This window comes from Panthera pardus, unplaced genomic scaffold (genome assembly GCF_024362965.1).
Source record: "Panthera pardus isolate Hobbes unplaced genomic scaffold, ASM2436296v1 HiC_scaffold_12, whole genome shotgun sequence".
Taxonomy (NCBI): domain Eukaryota; kingdom Metazoa; phylum Chordata; class Mammalia; order Carnivora; family Felidae; genus Panthera; species Panthera pardus.
The window spans coordinates 43,840,999-43,866,888 of record NW_026526677.1 but is presented as its reverse complement, the minus strand read 5'-3'; the positions used below and the strand labels follow the sequence as shown (position 1 = coordinate 43,866,888).

The 25,890-nt window shown below is 48.4% G+C and overlaps 1 protein-coding gene across 1 annotated transcript in view; it reads left to right on the top strand.

The window, feature by feature from the left end:
* The window catches only part of INSC (INSC spindle orientation adaptor protein), a 128,657-nt gene that overhangs the window by 83,985 nt on the left and 18,782 nt on the right, over positions 1-25,890 (top strand). Inside the window, exons 7-9 of the mRNA XM_019456409.2 lie at positions 5-130; positions 19,223-19,394; positions 23,431-23,609. Of these exons, the coding sequence (XP_019311954.2) occupies positions 5-130; positions 19,223-19,394; positions 23,431-23,609 (477 nt within the window). The remainder of the gene's footprint in view (positions 1-4; positions 131-19,222; positions 19,395-23,430; positions 23,610-25,890) is intronic.

Sequence of the window (25,890 nt, the reverse complement as noted above, 5' to 3'; positions counted from 1 at the left end):
ACAGGAGGGTGGTGTCGTAGCCCTCTTCAAAGTCTGCCGGCAGGATAGTTTCCGGTGCTTGTACCCCCAGGCGCTCCGCACGCTGGCCTCCATCTGCTGTGTGGAAGAGGGTGTCCACCAGCTGGAGAAGGTAAGAGAACAGCTGGCTGGCTGGGTGGGGCTCAAGGTCTCTGAGTCAGGTGGGTAGTGGGCGGGGCCTGACAGATGTGGTGACCACCTGGGCTTCTTCCTCTAAGAACCTATTTTTCCCAGGCATTGCTCTAGTGAGGCTGCTGGGATTTTGACTATGGAAGTTGATGAAAAGGAAAGGGATTGAGGAATTTGGCCAGGAAGGGCAGGGCCCAGAGGGGTACTCAGCACTTCCTGGGTAGAGAGGCCAACAGTCCAGTGGGAAGAACACAGCAGGAGGCAGGCAGGTAGGGTGTGGAGTGGTGTCAAAGTTCAGGGCTGTTGGTTCTTCACTCATGGCCCCAGTGAAGGAGGAGGATCCTGCTGCCTGGGGAACAGAGTGGGCAAGAGAAGGACAGACATTGGCCCGGGCAAGCAAGTAGGGCTCAACCAAGACAGAGGGATTAGGTAAGGGAAACTGAAGCCTAAGTCCAAGTGTTCGTTGGGTCAACATGGCACGGGATGAGTGGGGCCAGAGGGAAGGTAGTGATCTGGTAGACCTAGGTGCCTCAGCCCCTGGCCAACCTAGGGCGATGTGACTAATTCTAGCTACCACCCCCCTTCCCTACTCTCTCCAGGTTGTAGGGCTGAGATTGGGGGTACCTTGAGTCTGGTCTGTATTGGGATGGGGCAAGCAAAATGCTCTCCTTCCTCTGTACCCCTGTCCCACAGTCTGGTCCCAGCTCCCAGAAAACCCACCCCCCACCCCCAGTGTCTTCACTTTGGTCTGGACTCCTAGTCAGAGGGTCGTCTCACTTTCCACCTGCCTCTTTCCAAATCTACTCAGGTTATGGGACAGTGTTGTAGGATCATGGACTCAGAGATGCTTTTAGCTGAGGGTGGAGAATAGATGGGGACTTGGCTCATTGGACAGATGAGAAGGCTGTGGATCAAAATGGGGAAGTAATTCGTCTGAGGTCCCAAAGCAAGATGGTGGAAGAGCTAGCGCCACCCCGCTGGGCAGAGCGCCCCTTCCTGCAGGGGTGGAAGCCTTTGTATATGTGTGCTTAAATAGACAGCGGAACGGGAAAGGGGGCAGTGACAAAACAGACAGGCTCCAGGAAGTAAATGCTTTGGGCACCTCCAACTTTCCGTGCTGAATAATCTTCTCTTCTCCCACAAAATCTCCTTCCTTGGGTAGTGGAAACATGGCCAGACTGGTTTTGTTTTTCATCTTCTTTTCCTGCTGGTTACTGGGAAGAACAGGAGGGAAAAAATAGAAGGGATTTAAATCACCAGTCCTCCAAAAGCCGTGGATTTCTTGGCTTCAGAGAGTTTGCAGAGCAGCAGGAAATTTTTAATCCAGGGAAGAAAACCAGCAGGGCTTTTTTGTTTGTTTGTTTAGAGCTAAAAACCTGTGCAGCTGGGAAGTCTGGAGGATATTTTTCCTTCCACCTTCCTGCTGCTGCTCCAAAGCTAGAAGGCATGAATGCATCTTTGCAGGGGCTGTCCTGGCCTGTGCTGATCTAGCCCCCAACACATATCCCTTTTTAACTCACTAGAACCCTGTGAGGTGAGCTCTCTTTATGTCTCCATCTTAAAGGCAAGGAAACTGAACCTCAGGCAGTTTAAGTAACTTGTCTAAAGTCACAGAGTACATTCTAGAGCCAGAATTTGGACCCCGTCTGCCTGAGTCTAATGCCCAGTCAACCTCACCTCTTCCCTGGTTCACTAGATACTCTCAGAGTGCCTAAAAGCCCCCGCAGCTAAATCAAGGTCACCTCGCTGCTCCTGGCCAATGTGCTAAGCAGCCCCCACCCCCAACTGGCACAGGAGAAGGTAGTCCTAACTGGGCACTCCCCTCTTCCCTGGCAACTTACTTTCTATACACAGACATTCCTGAAACACCTCTTTGCCAGGCAGAGGGGGGATGAGGTCGGCCTGAGAAGAGCCCCCTGGTGGTCAGAACAGCGCCTACACTGTACCGCCATTGAGCTTGCCTGGTGGCTCCACAGGCCTCCTAATTACATTTGATGCTTGCCTGCATGTGCAAGCGTCCCCTTTGCACAGATGAGGAAGCGGAGACCTGGAGAGCGGAAATGACTTGTCGCACAGAAATACACGGCTTATAATTCATTCTTTTAGCAAATACTTATCTACTGCTCTTTGCCAAGCACTGTTTTAGGTACTGGGAGTTTAGCAGTGAACAGAACAGACAACCCCCCTCGTCCTCATGGAGCTGCCATTCTAGTGCAAGGGGGCGGCAAGTCGTGGCCCGTGGGTCAAATTCAGCCCGTGGCCTGTTTTGAGACAGCCGTGAGCTCAGAATGGTTTTTTTTTTCTTCTGTTTTTAAATAGTTAAAAAAGAAATCAGAAGAATAACATTTTGTGCCACATGAAAATTATGCGAAATTCACATTTACAGTTTTTGACCCATGAAATTTTAATGGAACTGGCATGCTCACTCGCGTAGCTGTTGACTGTCTACTTTTGTGCCACAGCAGCAGAATTGAGTAATTGCAGGAGACCATACAGCCCCACAAAGCCAAAAACATTGACTATCTGGCCCTCGGCAGAAAACGTTCATTGACCCTGGTCCTAACAGGTAATGAGCACATCGTGACAATAACTAACATACATCAAATACCTGCTTTGGGTGGGCACTTTGCTCAGCTTCCCCCTTTCATTGTGTTGGATGATGGTTACTCCTCTGGTGCTGTGATTATCCTCCCTGTTGCTAGAAGGATGGGAGACTTGGAGAAGTGAAGCACCTTGCCCAAGAGCACACAGCTAAACATTGGTCTAGCAGCCTTGTAATTTTAACGGCAGTTCTGCCCAGCCAGAGCCAGCCTGCGCTGTGAACCATTATGCAGACCCAGGACTCAAATCTGACATGTTGAGGCCGATTTCCACCTTCTTTTCCTCCTATCGTGCTGCTTCCAAAATTTTGAGAAGTTCTAGACCCAGGAAGGGCCAGTGCCTCTCTCACCCCTGCCACGCCCCCTCCCTCAGGTCCTGCCGACACATGCCCTGTGTGGTTTGGGCTGCTGAGCGCTGGCCTCAGAGGCTCCAGTGAGGCCGGCTGTTGTTAGTGTCTAGGGGGGAGGGGGGAGAAGCCTAGAGACAGGCTGGACTGTAGAAACCCCAGCATGACCGGTGAGGCAAAGACGGGATGGGGGGGTGTGGTGCCCGGGGCTGTTGCCAGCTACCCACTCACAAGGCCCAATTCATGCACTAGTCAGATAATGTCAAAGTTTCAGCCTTCCGCTGATTTACTGGCCTGAGCTCCTCACTGAGGCCACCTAATCAATTGGCAGTGAGAAATGTGCTGGATTTGGTGAAATTCATCTTTGTCATGTGGCTTTCCCCCCCACCCCACCCCCAATTCCCTCCAACCCTGAAGGGGTCCATTAAATCATGCACAGACCTCACTGCCAGAAGTGTGGGTCTAGCCAGGGCACCAGGCGCTCTGCCGCGTGATGCCTGAGCTCTGCCTGGCTTGGGAATTTTGTGTGGTCCTAGATTCAATCGTGGATTCATTTATTCACTCCGTGGAGTCACTTCAGCATCCACTTCCTCATTCCTTCCGCCATCCGGTCATCCATTCACCCATTCATTCATTCACTCAGTCCATCGCCCACCAATCATGCTACTCATTCACTCCCTCATGGCACATCCACCGAGAAGCAGCCCAGGGCAGTGGGGAAACCATGGCCTTTGATAGGCAGGCTCTCCTGGTTTGGAACCCAGCCTTCTCCACCTATGAGCTTGTGCTACATTTCCCTGAGGAATTTACTCACCTTCCCAGAGGTACAGTCTCCTCAGTTAAATGGGCATGATGAATTCTACCTCCTAGCACTGTCAGAGGAGGATAGATAGACACTGACAAATGGTAGCTATTACGATTATGGCAGGTGCAAGGCTGATCACTGGGGTTTAGAAAATCAGTGGCCTGAGGAAGATTACAGTCCGGTGGACAGGGGGGCACTGACATGGCAGGAGGAGGGGCTGACGTGGTCTAAGACGCCACCCAGTGCACAGTATGGAGAAGCTGGGTGGGGCCAGAGCTCAAGTCCTCACGTTCTTTCCATTTTACCGATGGGGAACCTGAGATTCAGGAACTGTGTCCCCTGTGCTCATAAACGTGGAGCTTTAGAACCAAGTCTGGCTGGTTTTAAAGCATGTACTTTACACTGTGCTGCCTTGAGAAGAGCTGGCCCTTCTGAAGTGGGGACTGCAGGGGAATGGCTTCCAGGGAGCCAGGCTGTGGGTGTTGGCTTGGGCAGGGCTCAGACCAACAGGGCTGGAGGGGTGAGATATCAGAGACACAGTAAAGGCTGCTCCAGAGGTATCTGAAGGGTCTTTCAAGAATCTATCCTTTTTTCAGAGGTCTGGTTCATCCTGGCCACAGCATACCCAGCATCTCCCACTGAGGGTGGCCGGGGAGAAGCCCAGAAGTTTATTTTTATTTTTATTTTATTTTTATTTTTTTTAATGTTTATTTATTTTTGAGACAGAGAGAGACAGAGCATGAACGGTGGAGGGTCAGAGAGAGAGAGGGAGACTCAGAATCAGAAGCAGGCTCCAGGCTCTGAGCTGTCAGCACAGAGCCCGATGCGGGGCTCGAACTCACGGACTGTGAGATCATGACCTGAGCCGAAGTCAGATGCTTAACCAACTGAGCCACCCAGGTGCCCCAACCAGAAGTTTAGACAGTGGAAAGGGCTGTCCCATGGCTGTCAGAGGCCACAGGCTGATGGCACAACCTCTGCGTGGGATGCTGGTGAAGGCAGCCGCAAGGAGGCCATAGAGCTGGGCTCAGAGGGCCAAGGAGGAGCTCCCAGGGAGGCCAAGGGAAAGTGACCTCAGTAAAGGCGGAGAGACTCCACAGCTGGCCAGTCGGTGGTGGGGCTGGAAGTCTTTCAGGAGCTCTATGTTCAGTGACCTCTGGGGCCCAGAAGGAGAGACAGTGTTCTTTGAACCCCACCTTGGAGAAGACTGGAGGAAGAAAACAAGGGCCCAGGAGGGAGTGAAGGCCCCAGAGCCATACACACCCCAATAAGAGCAGAGGGACCCTCCTCAGGCTAGGTGGCCAAATGACCCAGCCTGCCTGGACTGGTCAAGGCAGCCTTCCTGCAGGACTGAACAGGGAAGGTGGACTGGCTTACCAAGGGGGAGGACCGTAGGGCTTGGGGAGCCAGATAGGGGGCTGGGGAGCAACCTTGCTTTCCTCTTTATAACATGGGGACACCTCCTCCTTCGTGGAGCTGCCATGATGCAGCACAACAATGTGGATACAATGGTGCAATACAACAACGTGGGCGCGGTGCTCAGTGAGGCGCCTGCACAAGGGAGCTCTCAGCCTGCGTTTGCTTCCCTGCCCATTTGTCTCCACCATTTCAGGTTGATCTGTAGAAACCCTGCTCCCAAAGAGGCTGAGTTCCGAGGATTTGACAACAGTCCTGGCAGGTGTTCTGAGTGGTTAGAGGGATGGCCAGGGCATTGTTGGTGCAGGCGCTGGGGTTGGACAGGGCCAGGGGACAGGATGGGGTTGGAGGGGGCTGGGGACTAGAGAGAGACTGGGAATCTGAAGGGCAGGGACCTATGGGTCCAGGGCCATAAGGGGTGGGAGGGGGGGCACTCAAAGCACAATGCTAAGATGGCCTCAGATAACCTCTAAGAAAGTTCTAGTAATTGCTTCCTCCAGCCTTAAGACCAGACACAATCTTGCTTTCAAAAGAGCTTCTTTTTATTCCCATCCCCTTCCTCGTTTTATTTTTTCAAATAAGAAGTTCACCCTGTGCTGGAGCCAAAGGGAGAGTTTAATGAAAATCGATGGAGAAATTAAAGATGGAGAGAAATTAAAGATGAGCAGGGGGGAAGGGATGAGGGCCCAATATCAAGTCCAAGGAGAAAATCATCAGAGGAATGGGAAAAATTCCTGTCTGTCCCCATGGAGCTCCCTCCCCCTCCACTGTTTCCTGGGCCAGCTTCTTGGGATTGAGGTGCCGTGACATCTGAAGGTCTGGGCTGGAATCAGGGGGTGCTAGATCAAGCTACTGAAATCCCAGAGACCCTTGGCAGGAGGGAGCGGGTGCAAAGGGACTGATGAAGAGGTTTTGCCACTCCTGCTGCTGTTTCAAAGGACTTTCTCTCCACTGCTTTTTCCTCGCAGGGTTGCAGGTGGTCATAAATAGGTAATATTAGCCCAAAAAAGTTAGCAGTTTTTCTTTTCTTTTGCCCATTTGAATATCAAAATCACTATGTAAGGAAGGCAGGGAGAGATGGTTATGCCCAATGTACAGAGGGGAAAGTTGAGGCTGAAAGACATAGAGACAGTGGAGAGCAGATCCTGGACTGAGAACCCCATTCTTTTGGTCCCAGCTCTGGGTTCCGTTTGCTACAGCCTCCCCTCCACACTCTCATTAGCTGAAAAGGGCGAAGTGTGTGGACCCCAGGGCAAGGCAGCTACCCTATCTGGATGGAGTCAGTTCTAATAAATGTATCAGTGAGGTTGGGTAGGGAGAGTGGGGCAAGAAATCTTTGCTTAGTTTAACTTGCAGCCCCTTCTTTACCTACCAGTAGCTGCTGGAGAGGGGGGTTGAAGAGAATACTTCTGAATGGAGATCCCAGATGCCTCTCTACCTGGGGCTCAACCCACCCAGGCTTATCAGCTTCCCCCACCCCTCATGCCCCCGGGTCTTTGACTGAGTTGGGAGCGGGTTGGGACAGTGCAGAGAACCCCAGGGTTCCAGGTCAGCTGTCTGTGCTGTGACAGACAGACAGGAGTGGGGACTGCCATGGTCACCTTCCCCATCCCTGCAAGGGGGCTGTCTAGAAAGAATGTGGTTCATCTGCTTCCCTGAGTTTTGAGTCCCCCAAGCTCGTCCCTCTGCCTCGGGAGCAGGGGTGAGGGGACTTGTAGGAGGCCAGGATGTAAAGAGACCAGAACAAAACTAGGCACACTGTCCCACCTCCCTGCAAGCCCCCCACCCCACCTCAGGAGTTCACGCTGGGATTACAGGCCAGTATTGTTCAGGCTGAAGGAAGGCCCTGCTGGCTTGGGGAACTTCACCCCATGCGCAAGCACAACCTGAGTTTGGAGAAGGCATTGTCACACCTGGCAGCCTGAGTGAGCTAAGTGCTGCTCAGAGCCAACTGCTTTGACACCGACTCTGTAGGTCCCCATGCGCTATGCAGCAGCGGCCCCTGGTGGATAAGAGCAGCAGTGGCACCCTGTCACTGCCCCAGGCTCTCTTCCGGAGCTGACATGGCTGGTGGGCTCAGGGCTGGGAACCACTGATCAGGCACAGTGTATCTTGTGTGTGTGTGTGTGTGTGTGTGTGTGTGTGTGTGTGTGTGTGTGTGGCGGGGGGTGGGGGGGAGGAGAGTAGGGAATGGGAGTGGGGAGGGAGATTTGCAAATTCAAGGCAACAGGAGCTTCTTCCTACCAACCTAGCTTCCTCTAGCAGGAGGATGTGGATACATCTTGTAATCTAACATGTCTCTGACTTCCAGAACCTTTCCCAAGCCCCCCAGTTCTCACTGGACCCCAAGCCCCTCGGCCTGGCACGGAGGTGCCCTGTGAGCAAGCTGCCTCCAGCACATTGTCCCCTTGGTAAGCAGGCCTGGCTTCCACGCCCGGTTTCAGCATTTAGTGTGTGTTCACCTTGCATCCCCTCTGAGCCCTGGTCTCACCTTATGTAAAGTAGAGTGTTAATCCATGCCTTGCAGGCTGTGAGGATGAAATGAGTCCACGTGCCACGAATGTGAGTTTTTCTCCTTTCCCGCCAGAGTCCTCTTCCAAATGTCTTCAGGCCTTCCTTGCCCCGGAGCACCTGCCTGGGCTGGGGTGGCTTCGGAGGGCATCTCACCTGCACTTGCTGAAATTGCTCAAGTGCCCTTCTCTGGATGGCCTTCCTGACCTCTCCTCCCTCTTGGTGCTCACACTGTACCCGGTGCTGCTCCTGGAGCATGTTCCATGTTGCCTGGCCTCGGAGCTCTGTCTAAGCTTCCTACCAACAGACACCCTGTCACCCATCCCCCTCAGGGAAGCGGCTTGCATACTTAGGTGAACAGTGCTTGCTGCATGACTGGATCAGTACTGTTGGAAGAGTTCTGGTGCATTCTCCCTCGTTACAGAAGACAGTGTGGAGGCCCAGTTACTGTTACCACCCAGTGATGTGCAACCCCACATTCCCACTGTTGGCAGCAGGGCTGAGGCCAGAATGCAGGTCATGTGACTTCACTCAGCTACAGCCTGGCACGGCCTCTGTGAGCAGTTTCACACCCAGGTGTGGGGTGGGAGCAGGGAGTGCAGACATTGTAAGCGTCTCTTCAGTAAGGACAGAATGCCCCGAGATGCTCTTTATACCATCTGTCCCTAATAATTTGTCCCAGCTTCCCATCCCCTCCCTCTCCTATGGCTCTGAGCCCAAGTTCTTACGTCCCCAAGCAGACCTTGTCCCCAGGTTAGGGGTTAGTGGGGATAACCTGGGGCCAGCCCTTCCTTGGCCACTGGTTTGCTGGGGACCCAGAAGGAACTTTTCTAATCTCTAGGAACCTCAGTCTTCTCATTTAGTGGCGGGAAGTGTGTGTTCTGTTGGTACTGTGGGACGCGTGAAGTAATTCTGGAAGACAACTGTGGTGAACAGAAGTCAGAAGTGCTGAGCTGGCTGGGCTAGGAATTCTGGTGCCTCTTCCCTGGGGTTGGGTGTGTGTTGAGGGGGCGCTGTTTCTCTAGGAGATGTCAGAGGGGAGCTGGGTACCTCTGTCCCCTGTGGAAGCCTGTGGTCATGTGCATGTCTGTGGTGGGGTGAGGAACAGCAAACCGGGCAAGGTAAAATGTTGGTCAAAGTGCATCGCCTAGGCTGCACCACAAGCGATCTGGCGAGAGCAGCCATTAAATAAGAAGTCCGAGGTCAACATGATGCTAACGCTGGGGAGAAGGGAAGTTGTACTACAGAGAAGCCAGGGTTCCTCAGGCCACTGGACCAGGTGCAGAGATGGAGACGACGTCACCAGCACTGCTTGGCCTCTGGCTTCCGAAGCAGAACAGGTGCTAGTCCGGAGGTGAACAGGGGAAAGGAAGTTGCTGGGGAGGGGAGGGGACACAGTGAGGAGGCTGAGGGGACAAGAGAGGTATAGGTTTGGGGCAGACTTGACCAGGGAGGACCCACTTCCTGGGAACAGCCCAAGCACCGACAACAGGTCTCCCAAAGCACAGAGCCAGGACCAGTGTCCTCGGTCCCTGCCGGCAAGCAATAGGGCCTCTAGTCCCACTCAGAGACAAAGAGACACAGGGAGAGAGAAGGGGTGTGAGAAAGAGGAAGAGACTTAGAGAAGCATGAGGGAGGCAGAGGAGATGGGGAAACACAGGCACAGGTAAGGAAGGACACAGTTTCCCAAGGAGTGTTTCATTCTCTTTGGGTTGCTTCAGAAGTATGAAGTCGTTTGCAACCCTGTGATAGCTGGACACGAAGTGCCCTGATTGTGATCTGCTCAGGCATAGAGTGATCTCTCATGATGGTTTTAATTTCAGTCTCCCAGTAAGCAATGATTTTGAGCATTTTTCCATATCCTGAGTGACCATTTGGTTATCTCTTTCTGTGAAATATCTGTCTGAGACTTTTGCCCATTAAAAAAATGACTTCTTTGTCTTTTTGTTATTAAATTCTAAACTTGGAAAAATATATTGTACATATGAATCCTTTGTCAAGTATATGTATTGCGAATATCTATTCTCAGCCTGTGGTTTGCTTTTTCATTTTCTTAATGGTGTCTTCTGATGAATAGAAATGCTTAGCTTAGGTAAAGTCTAGTTTATTGATCTGTTCTTTTGTAGTTGATGCTTCTTGTGTTCATTTAACGTGTTTGTTTTCCCCCAAATCATGAAGATACACTATATTTTCTACCAGGATCTTTATTGTTTTACGTTCCATATTTATGTCTATGATCTATTTCACATTAATTTTTTTAATGGCATTCAAAGTTCAGTGTTTTCCATATGATATCCAATTAAGCCAACAGCATTTATCAAAAAGACCATCTTTTCACCATTTAATTAAAGTGATGCCATTGTTGTAAGTAAAGTGATGACATACGCATGAGTCTGTTTCTGGAGTTTTTTTCTGTTCCATTAGTCTTTTTGTCCATTCTGGTGCCAATATGGTACTAAGTCACTGCTGTCTACAGTAAAATTTGATATTTGGTAGTATCCTCCAAATTTGTTTTTCTTTAAGATTATCTTGGTAATTCTAAGCTCTTTGCCATCGTATGTACATTTTAGAATGCACTTCTTAATTTCCATAGACACACCTGCTAAGGTTTTGATTGAGATTTCTTTAAATTTACAAATAAATTTTGGGATAATTGACATCTTAAACAGTATAGGGTGTTCCAGTCAATAAATGTAGTATACCTGTATTTATGCAGATTGCTTTTAATTTCTTTCAGCAATAATTTGAGTTTTCAGTGTCAATGTCTTGCACATTTTTTAGAGTTATTTCTGGGTGTTTTTTTATGTTAAGTGTTATTTAAAAATTATTTTCTAATTGTTGCTGATACATAGAAGATGCAATTTTGAATATACTGGTGTGTAGATTCTTTTGGATTTTATACAGATTTGGATTGTGTACAATTTATGTGATCCATAAATTATGACACTTCTGCTTTCTCTTTTCTGATTTTACTTTTTTATTTCTTTTTCTTGTCTTATTGTATTGGCTACAGCCACTGTAAAATGTGAAATAGGAGTATTGATAATGGGTATCTGTCTTGTTATTCATTTGGGGGAATTCTTTCAATATTTCATGATTTCATTGTTAACTGTGATATATCATTATACTTTTAAGGATTAGATAACAGACTTAGAGAAAGTGAGTAACCTGCTCATTTCACCAAGTCAGCAAGTAGTACAGCTGAATTGTGAAGCCAGACTTTCTCCTAAGATTGTGCAGCTTCTACTGTATCACAGTTACTTCTGGAACAGTGATGCTCAACTAGGGATTCCCATTGGCACTGAGGAGTCTTTAAAAATATTGATACCAAGACTCCACCCCAGATTGATTAAATCAGATTTTCTGGTGGTAAAGCACAGGCATGAGTATTTTAAAACTTTCCTAGATAATTCTAATCCTCTGAGAACCAGGCTAAGAACCACTAATCTAGAAGCACTTTTGGTACTGTTCCCAATCCAGCTGTGCCCGGTCGCGCTTTACTGAAAACTTGACTTTTTTTTTTTTTTTTCCACATCAGCACAGGCCTGCTCACCCTAACCCAAAGGGAAGTGAACTTGTTCTCACTGACCTTTTGGTAGTTTCTCACAGACTCCACTGCTTCTACCCCCAAATGCCTTCAGAGCATTTGTTTGACAATCTGCTTTAAAGAAAATCATCTGCTTGACAGGTGATTTTTTTTTTTTTTTTTTTTTGGTCAATGAAATAAAGTGATTTAGTCCCTGATTTTTTTTTTTCAATATATTAAATTTATTGTCAAATTGGTTTCCATACAACACCCAGTGCTCATCCCAAAAGGTGCCCTCCTCAATACCCATCACCCACCCTCCCCTCCCTCCCACCCCCCATCAACCCTCAGTTTGTTCTCAGTTTTTAAGAGTCTCTAATGCTTTGGCTCTCTCCCACTCTAACCTCTTTTTTTTTTTTCCTTCCCCTCCCCCATGGGCTTCTGTTAAGTTTCTCAGGATCCACATAAGAGTGAAAACATACGGTATCTGTCTTTCTCTGTATAGTCCCTGATTTTTCTCCATCGCAATAACTCACCTCTCTCTACCTCACTGACTTGCTTGCCAGACTGGTTATATAATCCCTTTCATCCATTGTCCCATTCCCTATTACATATTCATATTTGTTTTATCCACTTTGACACTTAGTTTTTAATCAAAGACTCTTGTTTGAAATAGCAAAGGAGGTTGAGTGGTGTCTGGGATATGTTAGTTTGGGAGGAGAATGATATTATCCTCCTGGAGGCATGTTTTACTTTCTGTAGCTTTCTACTGAGCTGTCAGCTCTACCAGCACTCCTTAAAACAATTACCTCATGTTACAAAGCGAGCCTTTAACCTCTTACCTTGTTCTGTGCTGGACCTTCCCCTGATCTGGTTTACATCCCGTATTCAGATTTTGCTTCTGACCGGTGGATTCATTTATTCCACCTAATGCTTTGCCCTGTCCCTTGCCCCACACTTCTCTTTGCTTCCTTAGGTATGACCCTTGCTTCCTTCTCTATGATTGAGTTTTCCCTCTGGCTATATCCTGGGCAAACAAATCTGTCCTGCCTGGTCCCATGAACAGGATTCCAGCTGCTCTTTGGTTCCCACTTGTCTTTTTTTTTTTTTTTTTTTTTTCGCTGCAGGCTGTAGGTGTCTGAGTGGATAGAAAGGCAAAGGAGGAAATTTGGGGGTCTTTAGGTCATGCTCCCTCCCCTGTGGCTGAGTTACCACTGCATTTGTGTGATTCTGTTTAACTGTTACAACCCAGTGACCAACTCTTCTGCCTTTCCCTAAAACCTAAACATGCAGAAAGGAACTGGAAAATAGCAGCCCAGCACCAGTATATATTACGTACTAGCCAGTGTCCCTTAGATATTTGTGTAAAAGTCACCAGTGATACTTTTCCAATAATCAAAAGGAGAACATTGCTCATAAACCTGATGTGATGTTTACTGTGTATTTTGGGCTCTTCAACTGCATTGGTCTCATGCTCCTTCACCCTCACCTCAGGGAGAATCTCAGCATTCATCAGTTCCCTCTGTGTCCAGATCGCAGGTCCATCAGCCCTGCTGCCCAGGTGACGACCAGGCCAGACCATCCTCATCACCACTTGTACGTTCTCCCACGAGGAGAGCTTGGCCTTGGGCCCAGACCCATCCCATTCCATGTAAAAGCTAATTACATAGAAGTGCTTCCACCCACAATTTCTTTAGGGATGTGAAAATGCTTTGATTAGATTGTTCTCCTGGAATCATTAAGTTTATGTCTGGGGATGGGAAGTGGGTGGTTTGAGAATGGAGACTTTCCAGAAATGGGACCGGTGTTTCAGGAAGCTGGCCTCAGGCTGGGACACTCCTGGGCCCATCGTAGGAGCTAAGCTAAGCAGCCCCCATCAACCTGATCCTCTCACCAGCTTCTTTCCTCAATGCCATTCCCAAAGGCTGCCCAGAGGGGCCCAGGGCAAAGAGTAGGGAGACCGGGATGGGAGTCCTGGCCCAGGCATTAACGTGCTTCATGGCCTTGGTGATCTCTTTCCCTCCCCAGGTCTCTGTCTCCCCATAATTCAGCCTACTGTATTAACTGCCATATGTTGGGCCTCAGCTGGGTGCTGGGGACCAGAGAAGATTGAATACGGGAGCTGCCTAAAGCAGCTCAAATCTAGTGTAGAGTGGACATAGAAGCCTATGAGGACAACCTGACACAATAAGTGCTCTAGTTGTGGTCAGACCAGAGTGGTGTGGCAGCTTGGAGGACAGAGACACTCTGTCTGGGGGAGGCAAGTGCGTGTTCACAGAGGAGGTGACTTCTCACCTGGGTCTGAGAAGGAAGTGGGGAGGGAAGACATGGAAGATGACCACTCGTGCTTTAGGTGAACGGGTTTGAGGGGCCTGTGGAATATTTAGTCAAATTAGCCTTGGAGTTAAACATCAAGGGATCCAGTAGCAGGTTGGAAATGTAGGTGTGGATATCAGGAAAGAAGGTCAGGGCTGGAAAGCCAGGTTTAGGGGTCATCGTAGTGAGTCAGTCACTGAGGCTACTTGCCTTGAGTACTATTGACTGAGATGGCACAAAGGGGGCTGAAAGGGAAACCGGGGATAAGCTACCTTAGGTGGATGCAAAGGAGGAGAGACTAAATAAGTGGTATTTAGCTGGGAGGAGATGAGCCCCCCAAATGGACTATCATGGAGTCCCAGGCAGGAGAGAGTTCCCAGCAGGGAGAGGTGTTATAAAGGCCAAATCATAGAGAGACTGGGAGGCTGGTCTCTGTACCAGACAAGTCCCCAAATCCTTTTTAAGCATGTAATCTCTCTCCCTCTCTCCTTTAACTTCTCTATGTGTCTTTGTTTTTCCATCTCTTGTTTCTTCCTGATTCGTCTTTGTACCAGTGCCTAGTTCAGCCCATCATAAGGTAGGTGCACAGTTAATGTCTGATGAGCTTTAAAGAGATGCAGAATTGTGCTACTTTTCTCTCTGTTCTCTTTCAAGGGATTATAGTTATTCCTCTTATTGGTGCTGGTCAGGTATTGAAATAGGAGTCACTTCTCTTTAAAAATCCTAGTTCTGGGCTGCATGAGCTGAGGTGTCTAAATGAGTGGGGAAACCCGTGGGCCCCAACCCAAAGGGCTGAGGTACCCAGTGGTGTCTCAGTTTCAGAGGAGCCTACAGAAAGGTGAGTAGGGCTCAGGACCCCAGATCTAGAGATGGCTACAACCATCAGATGGGGATGGGGTGGGATGATGGTACCCCCATGTGGCAGGCGTGGTACATGCATTATCTCCATTAACTTCCAATATCCTCTGAGAGTGGTATTTTTACTCCCACTTATAGAGAAAGGCTCAGAGAAAGTACAAAAGTTGTGCAGCTAGTAATGTGCAGAAGCGGGATTTAGACCCAGGGAGGTGTAATTCCAGAGCGTGTGCATGTTCAGATGCTACAGGAATTGGTTCAGGTGCTGGGAAGCCTGAAGCCCAGTGGAGTCGTCCCCTTAAGGGCCTCCCACTGTGATGAACTGATTGGGTTGGGGCTGCTGAGATAATGATGCACACGGAAATCAACTTGGGCTAGTGGCATCTTGCTGACAACAGACTAAGTGGCAGGTCATTAGCATCGGAGCCAAAAGCCCAGGAAGTTGACCTATGTGACAATCGACCAAATAGAAAAATGAGCAAAACACATAAACAGGCGATTAAGAGAGAAAATCCAAGTGGCAAAACCCAAAATCAAACCAAACCTAATCAAAGTAAAATGAAAACATGAAAAGAATCTTAGCTTCATTATAGAAAGTGAAAACATGCATATTAAAATAAAAATTCTATATACCCACCAAACTGGCAGAAACTTAGAATCTGACAGTACCAAATGTTGACAAGAATATGGACTTAAAAGTGAGTTTATACATTGCTGGTAGGACTATAAATTGCTATAGCTGTTCTGCAAAACAACTTAGCAACACCCGTGAAATTAAAGGTATGCAAATCCTATGAGTTAATAATTCCACTCTTCAGGTAAGACCCCTGGAGAATCTGGTATGGATGCACCAGAAGACACGTGGAAGAATAATATTTATAGAGGAACTGTATGTTACAGCAAAAACTGGGAAATGACTCAAACTACCATCAACAGGAAAATACATAAATGAATTATGATAAATTTATATAATGAAATACCACACGGCAGTGAAAATAAATGGACCTTAGCCACATGCACCAACAGGGAAGAGTTTCCCAAACATAATGCTGACTGTGGAAAAACCAAATTGCTATATGCACTGTGATACCATTTGTGTCAAGTTCAAAGCCTTGTAAAACTAAATGTACACATGCAATAAATCAGGGAATAATTAAGCACAAAATTCAGGATAGGGGCCCATCCAACACTGAAAGGCAGAGGTATGAGATCAATAACTGAATACAGGGGGCTTTCTGGTGCTAGTTCATTCCTAATATTAGAATTTCTGGATGGGACGTGTGGGTGGCTCAGTCGGTTAAGCGTCTGACTTCAGTTCAGGTCATGATCTCGCGGTCTGTGAGTTCGAGCCCCGCTCGGGCTCTGTGCTGACAGCTCAGAGCCTGGAGCCCGCTTCCGATTCTGTGTCTCCCTCTCTCTCTGCCTCTCCCCAACTCATGCTGTCTCTCTCAAAAATAAATAAAACTTTTTAAAAATTTAAAAAAAAGAATTCTGGATATTAGGCATATACATATGTAAGTGTTCATTTCATTATTTTTTATACCTCATACATTTTTAATACACACGACACACAGATGTATTCTCTTTTTTTTTTTTATTTATTTTTTAACGTTTATTTATTTTTGAGACAGAGAGAGACAGAGCATGAATGGGGGAGGGTCAGAGAGAGAGGGAGACACAGAATCTGAAACAGGCTCCAGGCTCTGAGCTGTCAGCACAGAGCCCGACGCGGGGCTCGAACTCACGGACTGCGAGATCATGACCTGAGCCGAAGTCGGACACCCAACCGACTGAGCCACCCAGGCGCCCCAGATGTATTCTCTTTTGAAGGGACAACATATTTCCTAATTAACAAGATATCAAAAGAGATCTGAAACATATAAAATAAATTAGAAGGAAAGCAGAACAGTGGACAGTTACATAGATAGGACGACATAGATACTCTTCTCTGGGAACCGAAGGGCAGAAGAGGAATCAGGCTAGGTCGGGGTTACTTTCCTGGGGTCAGGAATCTGTGGAATCCATGTTCCCAAGTTGACTGTTTCTCTGGAGCTGCTCATTCTGGTAGTGGTCTTTGCTCGCAGTATCTCCTCCATCTGCAATGCCATTACTCTTCTTTACTCATCTAAAGTGTGTCTTCTTCAGTCAAGTTTTACTCACTTGCATTTATTCCCCACTTAACCCAAAGCCTACTATGTGTGAGGCCCGGAGCATCCATGAGTGCACACACTGTGGTACCCAGGCTTACAGAGCGTCCAGGGGAACAGGAGAGATGGAAAGACAAGGGAGAATCACATCACAGTGGTGCTGCTCCAAATTGTTGGTGCATAAAGTCATCTGTGTGTTTTATTAAAAAGCAGATTCCGGCCTCCCTAGAGTCAGTCTTACTGAATAGGTCTGGGGGAGGGGGCAGGAATGTGCATTGAAGAAACCCTTAGTGAATTTAGTGCAGCTAATTCTCCCACTTGGAGAAACAGTGTGATAAATGCTATGGTGCCAGCAGATGTATTTGGGCATGAGCTCCAAGGGCTACCTCCCTCAGCTGGAGTGTGGACATTAAGTCAGGGTGGCTTCCAGCGGCCTCCGCATAGGGCGTCCTCATTGGAAATCACATTATAAAATGGTTATTTGTGGATGAGTCACCTGCCCCACTACATGGAACACCCTGCCCTGGCTCACTTCTGCTTGGCACACAGTATGTGCTCAGGAAGATCGTACCCAGCGGGTTTGGGTTGGGTCTGGGTTGGGAAGCAGGTCTGGTGTCTAGGCCTTGATGGCACAAGCCCTTGGAGACTATTAAGTCCTTGGCCTCTCTAGTGTGTTCTGGTTGGCCCATCTCCCCGTGTGTTGGGGACTAGGTTTGGGTCCAGTTTGGGTTTGACCAGCATTCTCAACGAAGTTGGGGAATGCAACTCCATTTGTATCCAAGGTCAGACTGAGGAGACCAGATCATTGTAGCTATAACCTCGGATGGTGCCGGAAGGGGAAAAGGGATAAAGGCCAGACAGGTCTAAGTGGTTTCTTACGTTGTTAGTAGGGCTGCTTCCTGTTTCTAGGCCCAGAGCAGCCCCTTTTCCTTTCCTGGGCTTAACTGAGGCCCCACTCTTAAGGCCTATTAGATACCCGGCATGACTCCAGTCCTGCCAGTGGCCACCTGGCTGCTGTTTGTTCTTTTTTATTAGGCACACACAGGTAAGTTTTATTGCGGACAGCTCCCCCAGCTCCTGTTCCCACATTTGTCTCTTTTGAGTCTGAGATTGCCAAAGGCTTTTACAGCTAATGGACCTTACAGCTCCCAAGAGCCATTTAAGGGAGGCCCAGAACTCAGTGGTGGTAATTAGTCAAAAGAAACACTGACCTCTGGAGACCCACTTAAGTTGAGTGGCAGTAAGTGAGGGTGTAGGGACAGGAGGCCCAGACCTATGGCAGGCATGGGGAGCATCAGCACAGGTTTCTCCCCCTTTCACCTCTCCCTGGTTCTTCCCTGGTCTCATCCCTACCCCCGACTCCTAACAGGGGAAGGACGTCTTGGTGCTTGGTGACAGGGTCCTCAGGCAGGCTGGTGTCCTGGAGCATCTAAGGGGCTGCAGGAGCCCTGCTGAGCTAACCTTGATAAGTTACTACCCACCCACTCACCCAGCCTTTCTCCAGAAAGCCTCATCTACTGACCTTTGATGATGTCAGTAGGTGGAGGTCTGAGTTCCACTCCTCAGGAGGCAGTATGATGTCCTGATAAAAACCATGAGTTTTGAGGCTAGACAATCGGGGTTCAGATTCTCACCCAACTACTTTGAAAGTCTGTGATCTGGGGCAAGTCACTGAACCTTTCTGTGCCTCAGTTTCTTCCTCTCTACAATGGGGATACTAATAATACTGGCCTCAGAGAGTTATTACAAGGACTAAATGGTGCATGCACTGCACTTGGAGGGCTGGCTGGCACGTAGTGAGCACTTGATAAGCAGAAGCTGTCGTTGTGCCAAGATGAAGTCTGATCGGGGCAGAACTGTAAAGCTGAAGTCTTTATCCGGCATCCCTATCCCATCATGCCAGGTTCGTTCCTCTCTGGTTGGGAAGAGAGAGCAAGCCTCCAGGGAAGCAGCCCTCTTTTGGGGGTGGGAGGGGAGGGTGGTGGAGGACACGATGGGGAGGGAAGGACGTTGATCTCAGCCTAGTGCTGACCCAAGGAAGGGGGGAGGGAGCCAACATTTGACAAGCATCTTTCCTGGATCCGCATTGCCTGTTTCATCGCCTTAACCCCCAACACCCTGTTGGTGGATGGAGAATACAGAGTCTCAGAGAGGTTAAGCAAGTAACGCCAAGTCACACAGTGCAAGTAAGAGGGGGCTGGGGTTGGAGCTCGGGGATGTGGGAATTCTAAGTGACTGGTCTTTCTACTGTATTTTGCTGTGGTGGATGGTCAGGGCCTAGCCCTTGGGCACTTGGCTTGATGTCTGCTCTCTAAGAAGCCCGTGGGAGGTCACTGATCTCTGCTGGAGCCAAAGGATAGGCCTTCAGATGCCGGACTTGGGGTCATCCTGGGGGCCTTGCCGCCGGGTTGTCCCTGGCTCCACACAAAGTCCTGGCTTGCTCTGGGAATCCAGCGCTGGACCCTGAAAGGGATTTGTGTCTGTCTCATTACTGTCATGAGCAGTGGCACTCTCCCAGGAGACATGGGAACGTGTCCTCTCTTCCCCTGCAGGTGGACGGCGTTCTTTGCCTGGCCGACATCCTGACCGATGACAGCCACTCAGAGGCCACACGGGCTGAGGCTGCGGCTGTGGTTGCCCAGGTCACCTCCCCACACCTGCCCTTTACTCAGCACCTCGGCAGCTTTCTGGAGAGCATGGAAGAAATCGTGACAGCTCTTGTCAGTGAGTCACCCTGGGCGGGAGGGGCCTGCTGTGTGAGTGGGACTTGTCACAGTTGTCTTCAGGAGAGGCCAACGAGGCCTTCCTGCCCCCCGACACCCACACTCGCTGCACCCCACGTAGCTCCTGAATTGATGTCACGCTAGCTGAAATCCCACTGTTAATGTGTCAGCATCAGGATTTAAAGAGCTCTGTTGTCACGTCTCCTGTTAAAATGCATGCCGCCCTCTGAGAAGCTCCCTGATCTGAGGTCACATTGGGATGAACTGGTCTTTCAGATCAGAGACCAGGACAAGCCCCATGGAGAAGTGTAGGACCTTGAATTTTGGGGTTCAGATCCTTGGCCAGAGAGACTCTGATGGGCTTTGTTACTAAAGTTAAAGTCTCAGACTATTGCACCCAATGAATGTGGCAGCAGTGATGAGGCAAAAAGCTTCTCAGAAGGCACTGGCACACCCCAGCCCACCACCTGCAGCCCCCCACCCCGATCCCACGTCGTGAGGCCTTGAAAACTCTGATACTTGTAGGTTCCCCTATTCAGATTTATGTCCTCCTGGTTGGAGAATCATAGCCTGAGATCTAGAATACTCTCTTCCTCCGGTTTTCCTTTGCAAAACAGCATAAGCCAGGACTTGTCTGGATCAAATCTTCAGGAAACTTGTTTGGCAATCCACATCCTTTCTTCTGTAGGTGCTGGCAAGGATGTGTGTTTCTACTTCTATCCTTATCTCTGCAACCGTGTCCATATCTTATTGAAACTGAATGAAAGTTAATCTCATCAGAAGATTTAGGGTTCACTCTTGGAATCATCACACCAGGGCTGGAAAGATTTGGAATAGCACAAATTTAGGGGCAGCACAGACTGGATTTGGAGTCAGAATATTCGGGTGTGGATTTTTTTTGTCTTTCCATTCATCCCCTCAACAAGTAGCTTTTGTCTGCCAATCCCGTGCGGGCCCTGTGTGAGATGCTACCATCTCACAATTTCCCTAATATATAAAACATGGGGTTGGAACCATTTCACTTGAGTCTTTCTGGCTCTAGAATTTTAAGATCTGTGAGTACTTTTCCCCTAATATATAAAACATGGAGTTGGAACCATTTCTCTTGAGTCTTTCTAGCTCTAGAATTTTAAGATCTATGAGTACTTTTCCCCTAATATATAAAACATGGAGTTGGAACCATCTCTTGAGTCTTCTGGCTCTAGAATTTTAAGATCTATGAGTACTTTTCCCCTAATATATAAAACATGGGGTTGGAACCATTTCTCTTGAGTCTTTCTAGCTCTAGAATTTTAAGATCACTTAAGATCACTTAAGATCACATAAGATTCACTTATGCCAGGATTCTCTCCTACTCAGCCATCCTCCGAACCCAAGCGGGAACATAAATGAGTTGAAGAGGGCCAGATGGAAGAAGAAAATAAGAAAATTTGAATCTTGTATGGAATTGAAAAGCATGAGCACTGACGAAAGAGGGGGGAGGTCACTGATAAACTCCTGTCAATTGTTGCCATGTAGAAAAGGCCAATTTTTAAAGATAAGACAAGATTCCTAAGTTTTATAGAAAATCTCCCAATGTATAAGTGATGGCCAAAATACCCACAAACAAACATACCAAAACCTATATAGTCTAAACGAGCTATCACTACTGCCCTTTCTCCATTCCGACTTCTTTGCCCAGGTTGGGTTTCTCCCTGAAGAAAAGGATCCTCTCTATTTATTTCACCCTGATGAAGATGCATTGTGGAGTTTGCTCTGAGAGTCAGCAGATAGGGTACATCTTCTGGGCAGGATGCCAGGGCTCTGTTCTTTGGTGGGAAATAGCCCTCCAATTTCTTGCTATTCCCTGGAAACATTTATAAATGAGTCACTGGAATCCTCAACTTAATCTTTCTTACGCATCCCAGGTGACTCAGACTGTAGTTTAAATAAATGTGCACCCAAATTAAAAGGCACTTAGATGGTTGTGTTAATAATTGCTGCGTGGGTGGCAACCGTGACTGTATAAGAATTAGTGTGGGTGTTTGGATCTAGAAGAAATCTTTACGGCAAAGTGGGCCAGTGAGTCCTGTCATCTCACTCCAAACTTTGAGTATAGTGAGGTGGCCTGGAAGAGGTTGGCTGTCCCCAATGGTTTCCCAAAATTAGAGCATGGGGCAGTCATTGGAAAAGAGAATATGTAGAATTCTTAATTCCTGGGTGAATCTGTGGCCTTGCTCTGGGTGCTTAGATCGAGATTCTGAGTTGCTTCATTGGTCACACTTGGCTGAGGGGCACAGCACCGCCCAGGGGCAGACATTGCCCTCCTGGTAGTGCTGAAGCCTAACTCTGCAGGATCATCACTAGGAAAAAGTCAAAGAGGCCCAGGGATGAGAGGCAGCCTGGGACACAGAAGGAATGGGGACTGGGATCAGGCAGACCTGTACTTGATTCTAGGCCATGCCAGTTACCAATAATCTCAATTCCACAATTTTGGGAACATCGCTTAGTATTGGAACCCTCGATTCTTCAGCTCTAAAATTGCGATGGAAAATTGGGTGGTTGTGAGAATGGAATGATTTCATGAAGTCAGAAGTATACAGCAGTGCCTTGCACAGAGTAAATTCAATAAATGGGAGTCTTGCTGTCATAGTAGTTTCCTTGAGCCTCGGCTTCTACATCTGCAAACAGAGGCAGCAATTTTCTACCGTAAGGGTGCTCAGAATGTCATGTCACAGGGCAGGGCACAACTAATATTGTTTTCTGTCCCTTTTTAGGTAGGGGCCAGGACTGCATTCACTCAAAGGGCCAAGGGGTGCCAGCTTCAATATTAGAACCTGGATGTACAGATTCTTTGTTTGGAAGCCAGAATTAGGGATCAGGATTGAACATAGCTCGACTCTTCCTGAACATTCTCCGCTGGGGGTACTTTCCTGATGTGTAGTTTATCTTCCTGTGTTTTCATAACGGTGTTATCAGTAGGAGAGGACCTAGACCCAGGAAGCACCTTGACCGATGGTCAAGTTGGAGCTGAGGGTCAGAAGTTAGATCCACTAGGATGCGTGACTAGTGCCACTGTGCCCTTTCACACCTCCTCCTGAGGCAGGAGTCCATTCTGAGCCAAGTGGAGCCCGTGGGGGAATGTGTGAAATTGTGGAGGGTAATGGGGTCTGGGGGAGATTCTCTCCTCTTTAAAGACCCATCAGACTCATCGGTACCATTGCAGATGGTAAGTGGGGGACTCTGGTTAGGTCTGGGTTATGGCCACTAGGATCAGAAAGACAGAGCCTGACATTCAGGGGCTTGGTGTAAGACTTTTCCGCAGCCATGTGACCCTCATTCTGGGATCAGAGGAAACCCTGAAGCTCTGTTGATGGCAGCTGGAAGGGTAAAGTCCTTATGTCTTAACTTCATCTTCTTAAGACAAATTCAGGAGCAGTCTAATGTACATTGCTGGAGACACAGACGGACTAGGAGCTCTTTTCTGCCTCAGGGCCTTTGTACATGCTGCTCTGTCTTTGGCCTAGAACATGTTCTTCCATAGGTATTCTCCTGATTGCTCCATTTTCCCCTTACAGTCTCAGTTCTCACATTCTTAGGGAGACTCTCCTTATGCACCCCCCTGGGCCTCTGGTTATTCTCTGTCTTAGCACTTATTTATTTTCTCCCTCACATTAGAATTTGCAATAATTTTATTATTTTCTTTTAAAAGCTCATTTTCTCTCTCCCACTACTAGGATGTAAACTTAACAGGGGCAAAGACCTGCTCTGTGTTGTTCACCATGCCATCCCAAGACAGTGCCCGACATGTAGTGTTCACTTGGTAAATACTTGCTGGGTAACGGAGTAAATGCGGGTCATACACCAGGATTCAAATCCCAGCTCTGCCACTTACATAGAGAGATAAATTTCCCTTTTCAGAATTACTTTCCCCATCTGTAAAATGGGTACATAACACCTGCCCAGATGTTCTCCCAGAGCAATTGCGGGAACCAAATGAGATGACTGATATGAAAGCGCTTGGCAGTGAGGCTGCTTTCTCCCTCTTCACCGTGCAGAACTGTGCCAAGAGGCCTCGTCTGGGGAAGTCTTCCTGCTCGCTTCTGCGGCCCTTGCCAACATCACCTTCTTTGACACGATGGCCTGCGAGATGCTTCTGCAGCTGAATGCCATCCGTGTCCTCCTGGAAGCTTGCAGCGACAAGCAGAGAGTGGATACGCCTTACACCCGGGATCAGGTGAGAAGCTCAGGGGGGATCAGGCACGGGGCCTGTAGCCATGAAGACAGAGGTTAGGAGGCCAGGGCGAAGATTCTGGGGAAGAGGGAGACAATGAGGCCTGGCAGCACACAGTCAGTCCTGTTAGTCACGTTCTAGGTAAAGGAAAATGTCCTCCACATACCTCGTTGCCTTTGGAGCATCTTCATGAGTCTACCGTGTACCTCGCTTTTCCATCCTGACCGCTACAGGGCCTTCCTCTGTCTCCATCCACAGCGGTGCATCCCAGAAGGCAGAGACCCATGGGAAGGTCCCCGGACCGCCTCTAAAATTCTGTGTCCCAGACTTGTTGCTGCCTGCCTGTCACTGTACCCTGCAGAGAGTTTCTTCCCTTCTCTGCCTCCATAGAAACAGGGCTGGGAGCAGAGCCTTGATTCAGAGCCTCAACCCCTCTATCAGTCTCAATGTTTTTGTAGAGTTGAGCTCCACGTAGAGTTTTATTTGGAGAAAAAGGGTTTCATTGCTACATGTGTTTGAAAACATTGAATTAAGGGGACTTTTCAGAGCCTTGAGCTCTGAGATTATAGAACTCTATCCTGTCCCACCTCTATCATACTCAGCCTCCCTCTTCCCTACTAAGGGGTGGGGGTGGTGGATCAGGTGGGTGTTAAGCCTCTGTAAATTCCACTAGGTGCTGAGCTCTAAGTTAGAGGATCCTCCAGCCTCCAACCGAGATCTTCCCTGTCTCTTAGCTCCAATCTCTGTTTCTCCTAGCCAAAGCTGCCACTGCTTCCTGTTCCAACTTCTATCCCAGAAACTTCTGGAAAGCCTGCCCTGATGCCTCTCTAGAATTGCCACCTTTCCCTGCAGGCTACGCCTCACAATGCAACGTTGACTTTTCTAATGATATTTATTCCTTTCCAGTTATTTTATATCGTTTATTCCTCTGAGGGAAAAGAATAGAAGCCTCTCTGCTATATTATAATCCTGTAATAATCCTTTGGGCAATTCACTCTGAGCCTCACTTGTCTCATCTGTGAATGGGGTTGAATGCTATATACTTCACTAAGTTGAAATAAGAGTTAAATTAAACTCATTTAACTTTAATTGTTAATTTAATTAATTAATTTTAAATGATTGGTTATTTAATTAGTTATCAATCATTTGCTTAATTTATTTGATTTGAATTAAATTAAACTAATGAATGCAAACTCCTGGTAGAGTTCCCAGCACTTAGAAACTTAAATAAATGGAAGCCAGCATCAATGTTATTACTGGCCTTTGAATGTGTGGCACACAGCCCTGAGTGGGGAGCCTCCAGACTGGAGTTTCCTTATCTGTAAAATGGGCATGGTCTCTTCCAGCTCAGACATCCTGTAGCTCTATGTGCAGAGACCCTTTTTTTTATCATGAGCAGTGACTGGCCCCCCCCTCCTGGAACCTCGTTGATCCCTTGGAAGGAGGGGGCTCGGGGTGGGGAGAGAGCATGAACAAGCTCCATGCAGATGGCAGTTCTTTCTGAATCTGGAGTCCAGAGTTTCACTGCCATACTTCCTCTCCCTGATCCTACCTCTCCCTCACCTCCCCCCAGCCCAGTCTGGGCTAGACACATCCAGTCTCCCCCCTGCCCCCCGCCCCGCTCTCCATCCTCAGGACAGCTTCACCTTCTGCCCACCTTCTGTCGTGACTCAGAGCAACCACTTAGCTAGTGAAAGCGCAGCCATTAAAGAAACAAATGGCTCTTTCCTGTGGCAGGGGGAGGATTAAAGCGATCAGAGAGTTCTCTGTAATGAAGACAACGAAGATGAATTAGGCTCTGAAGTGCTCACCGCCCCCTGAAACACTTAGGAAATTAAATGCCTGTGAGGCTTCCGGTAATGCATCTGCCAATGACGCCAGTGCTCTGCAGAGCCTCTGGGTCTTGGATCTATATTTTGTCCACCTCCGCATGAACATCTCAGTGAGAACCCCTCTGTCACCCCAGCAAGCTGAATACCCTTAATTTGTCTAACAAGAGCCTTGATGGCCATACCTGTCTTGCACCCACCATTGGGGTGTGGACAGCAGGGAGGGCAACCTTGGATCTGTGTTCTTTCACCCCCCTCTGCTAATCTAGGGGAGCTGGATGTGGCATCCAGAACCCCCTGCCTCACCAGACATCTGTGTGGCCTAAGTTTTCATTCTCAGGAAGTAATTTTTAGGGGGCATGCTGCCCAAGGAATCCAGCTACCGCCACGACCTGGGGTAGTGAGAAAGGGGCTGCCTCATCTCTGCCCTGCCCTTAGGGTAGTGACACTTAGGG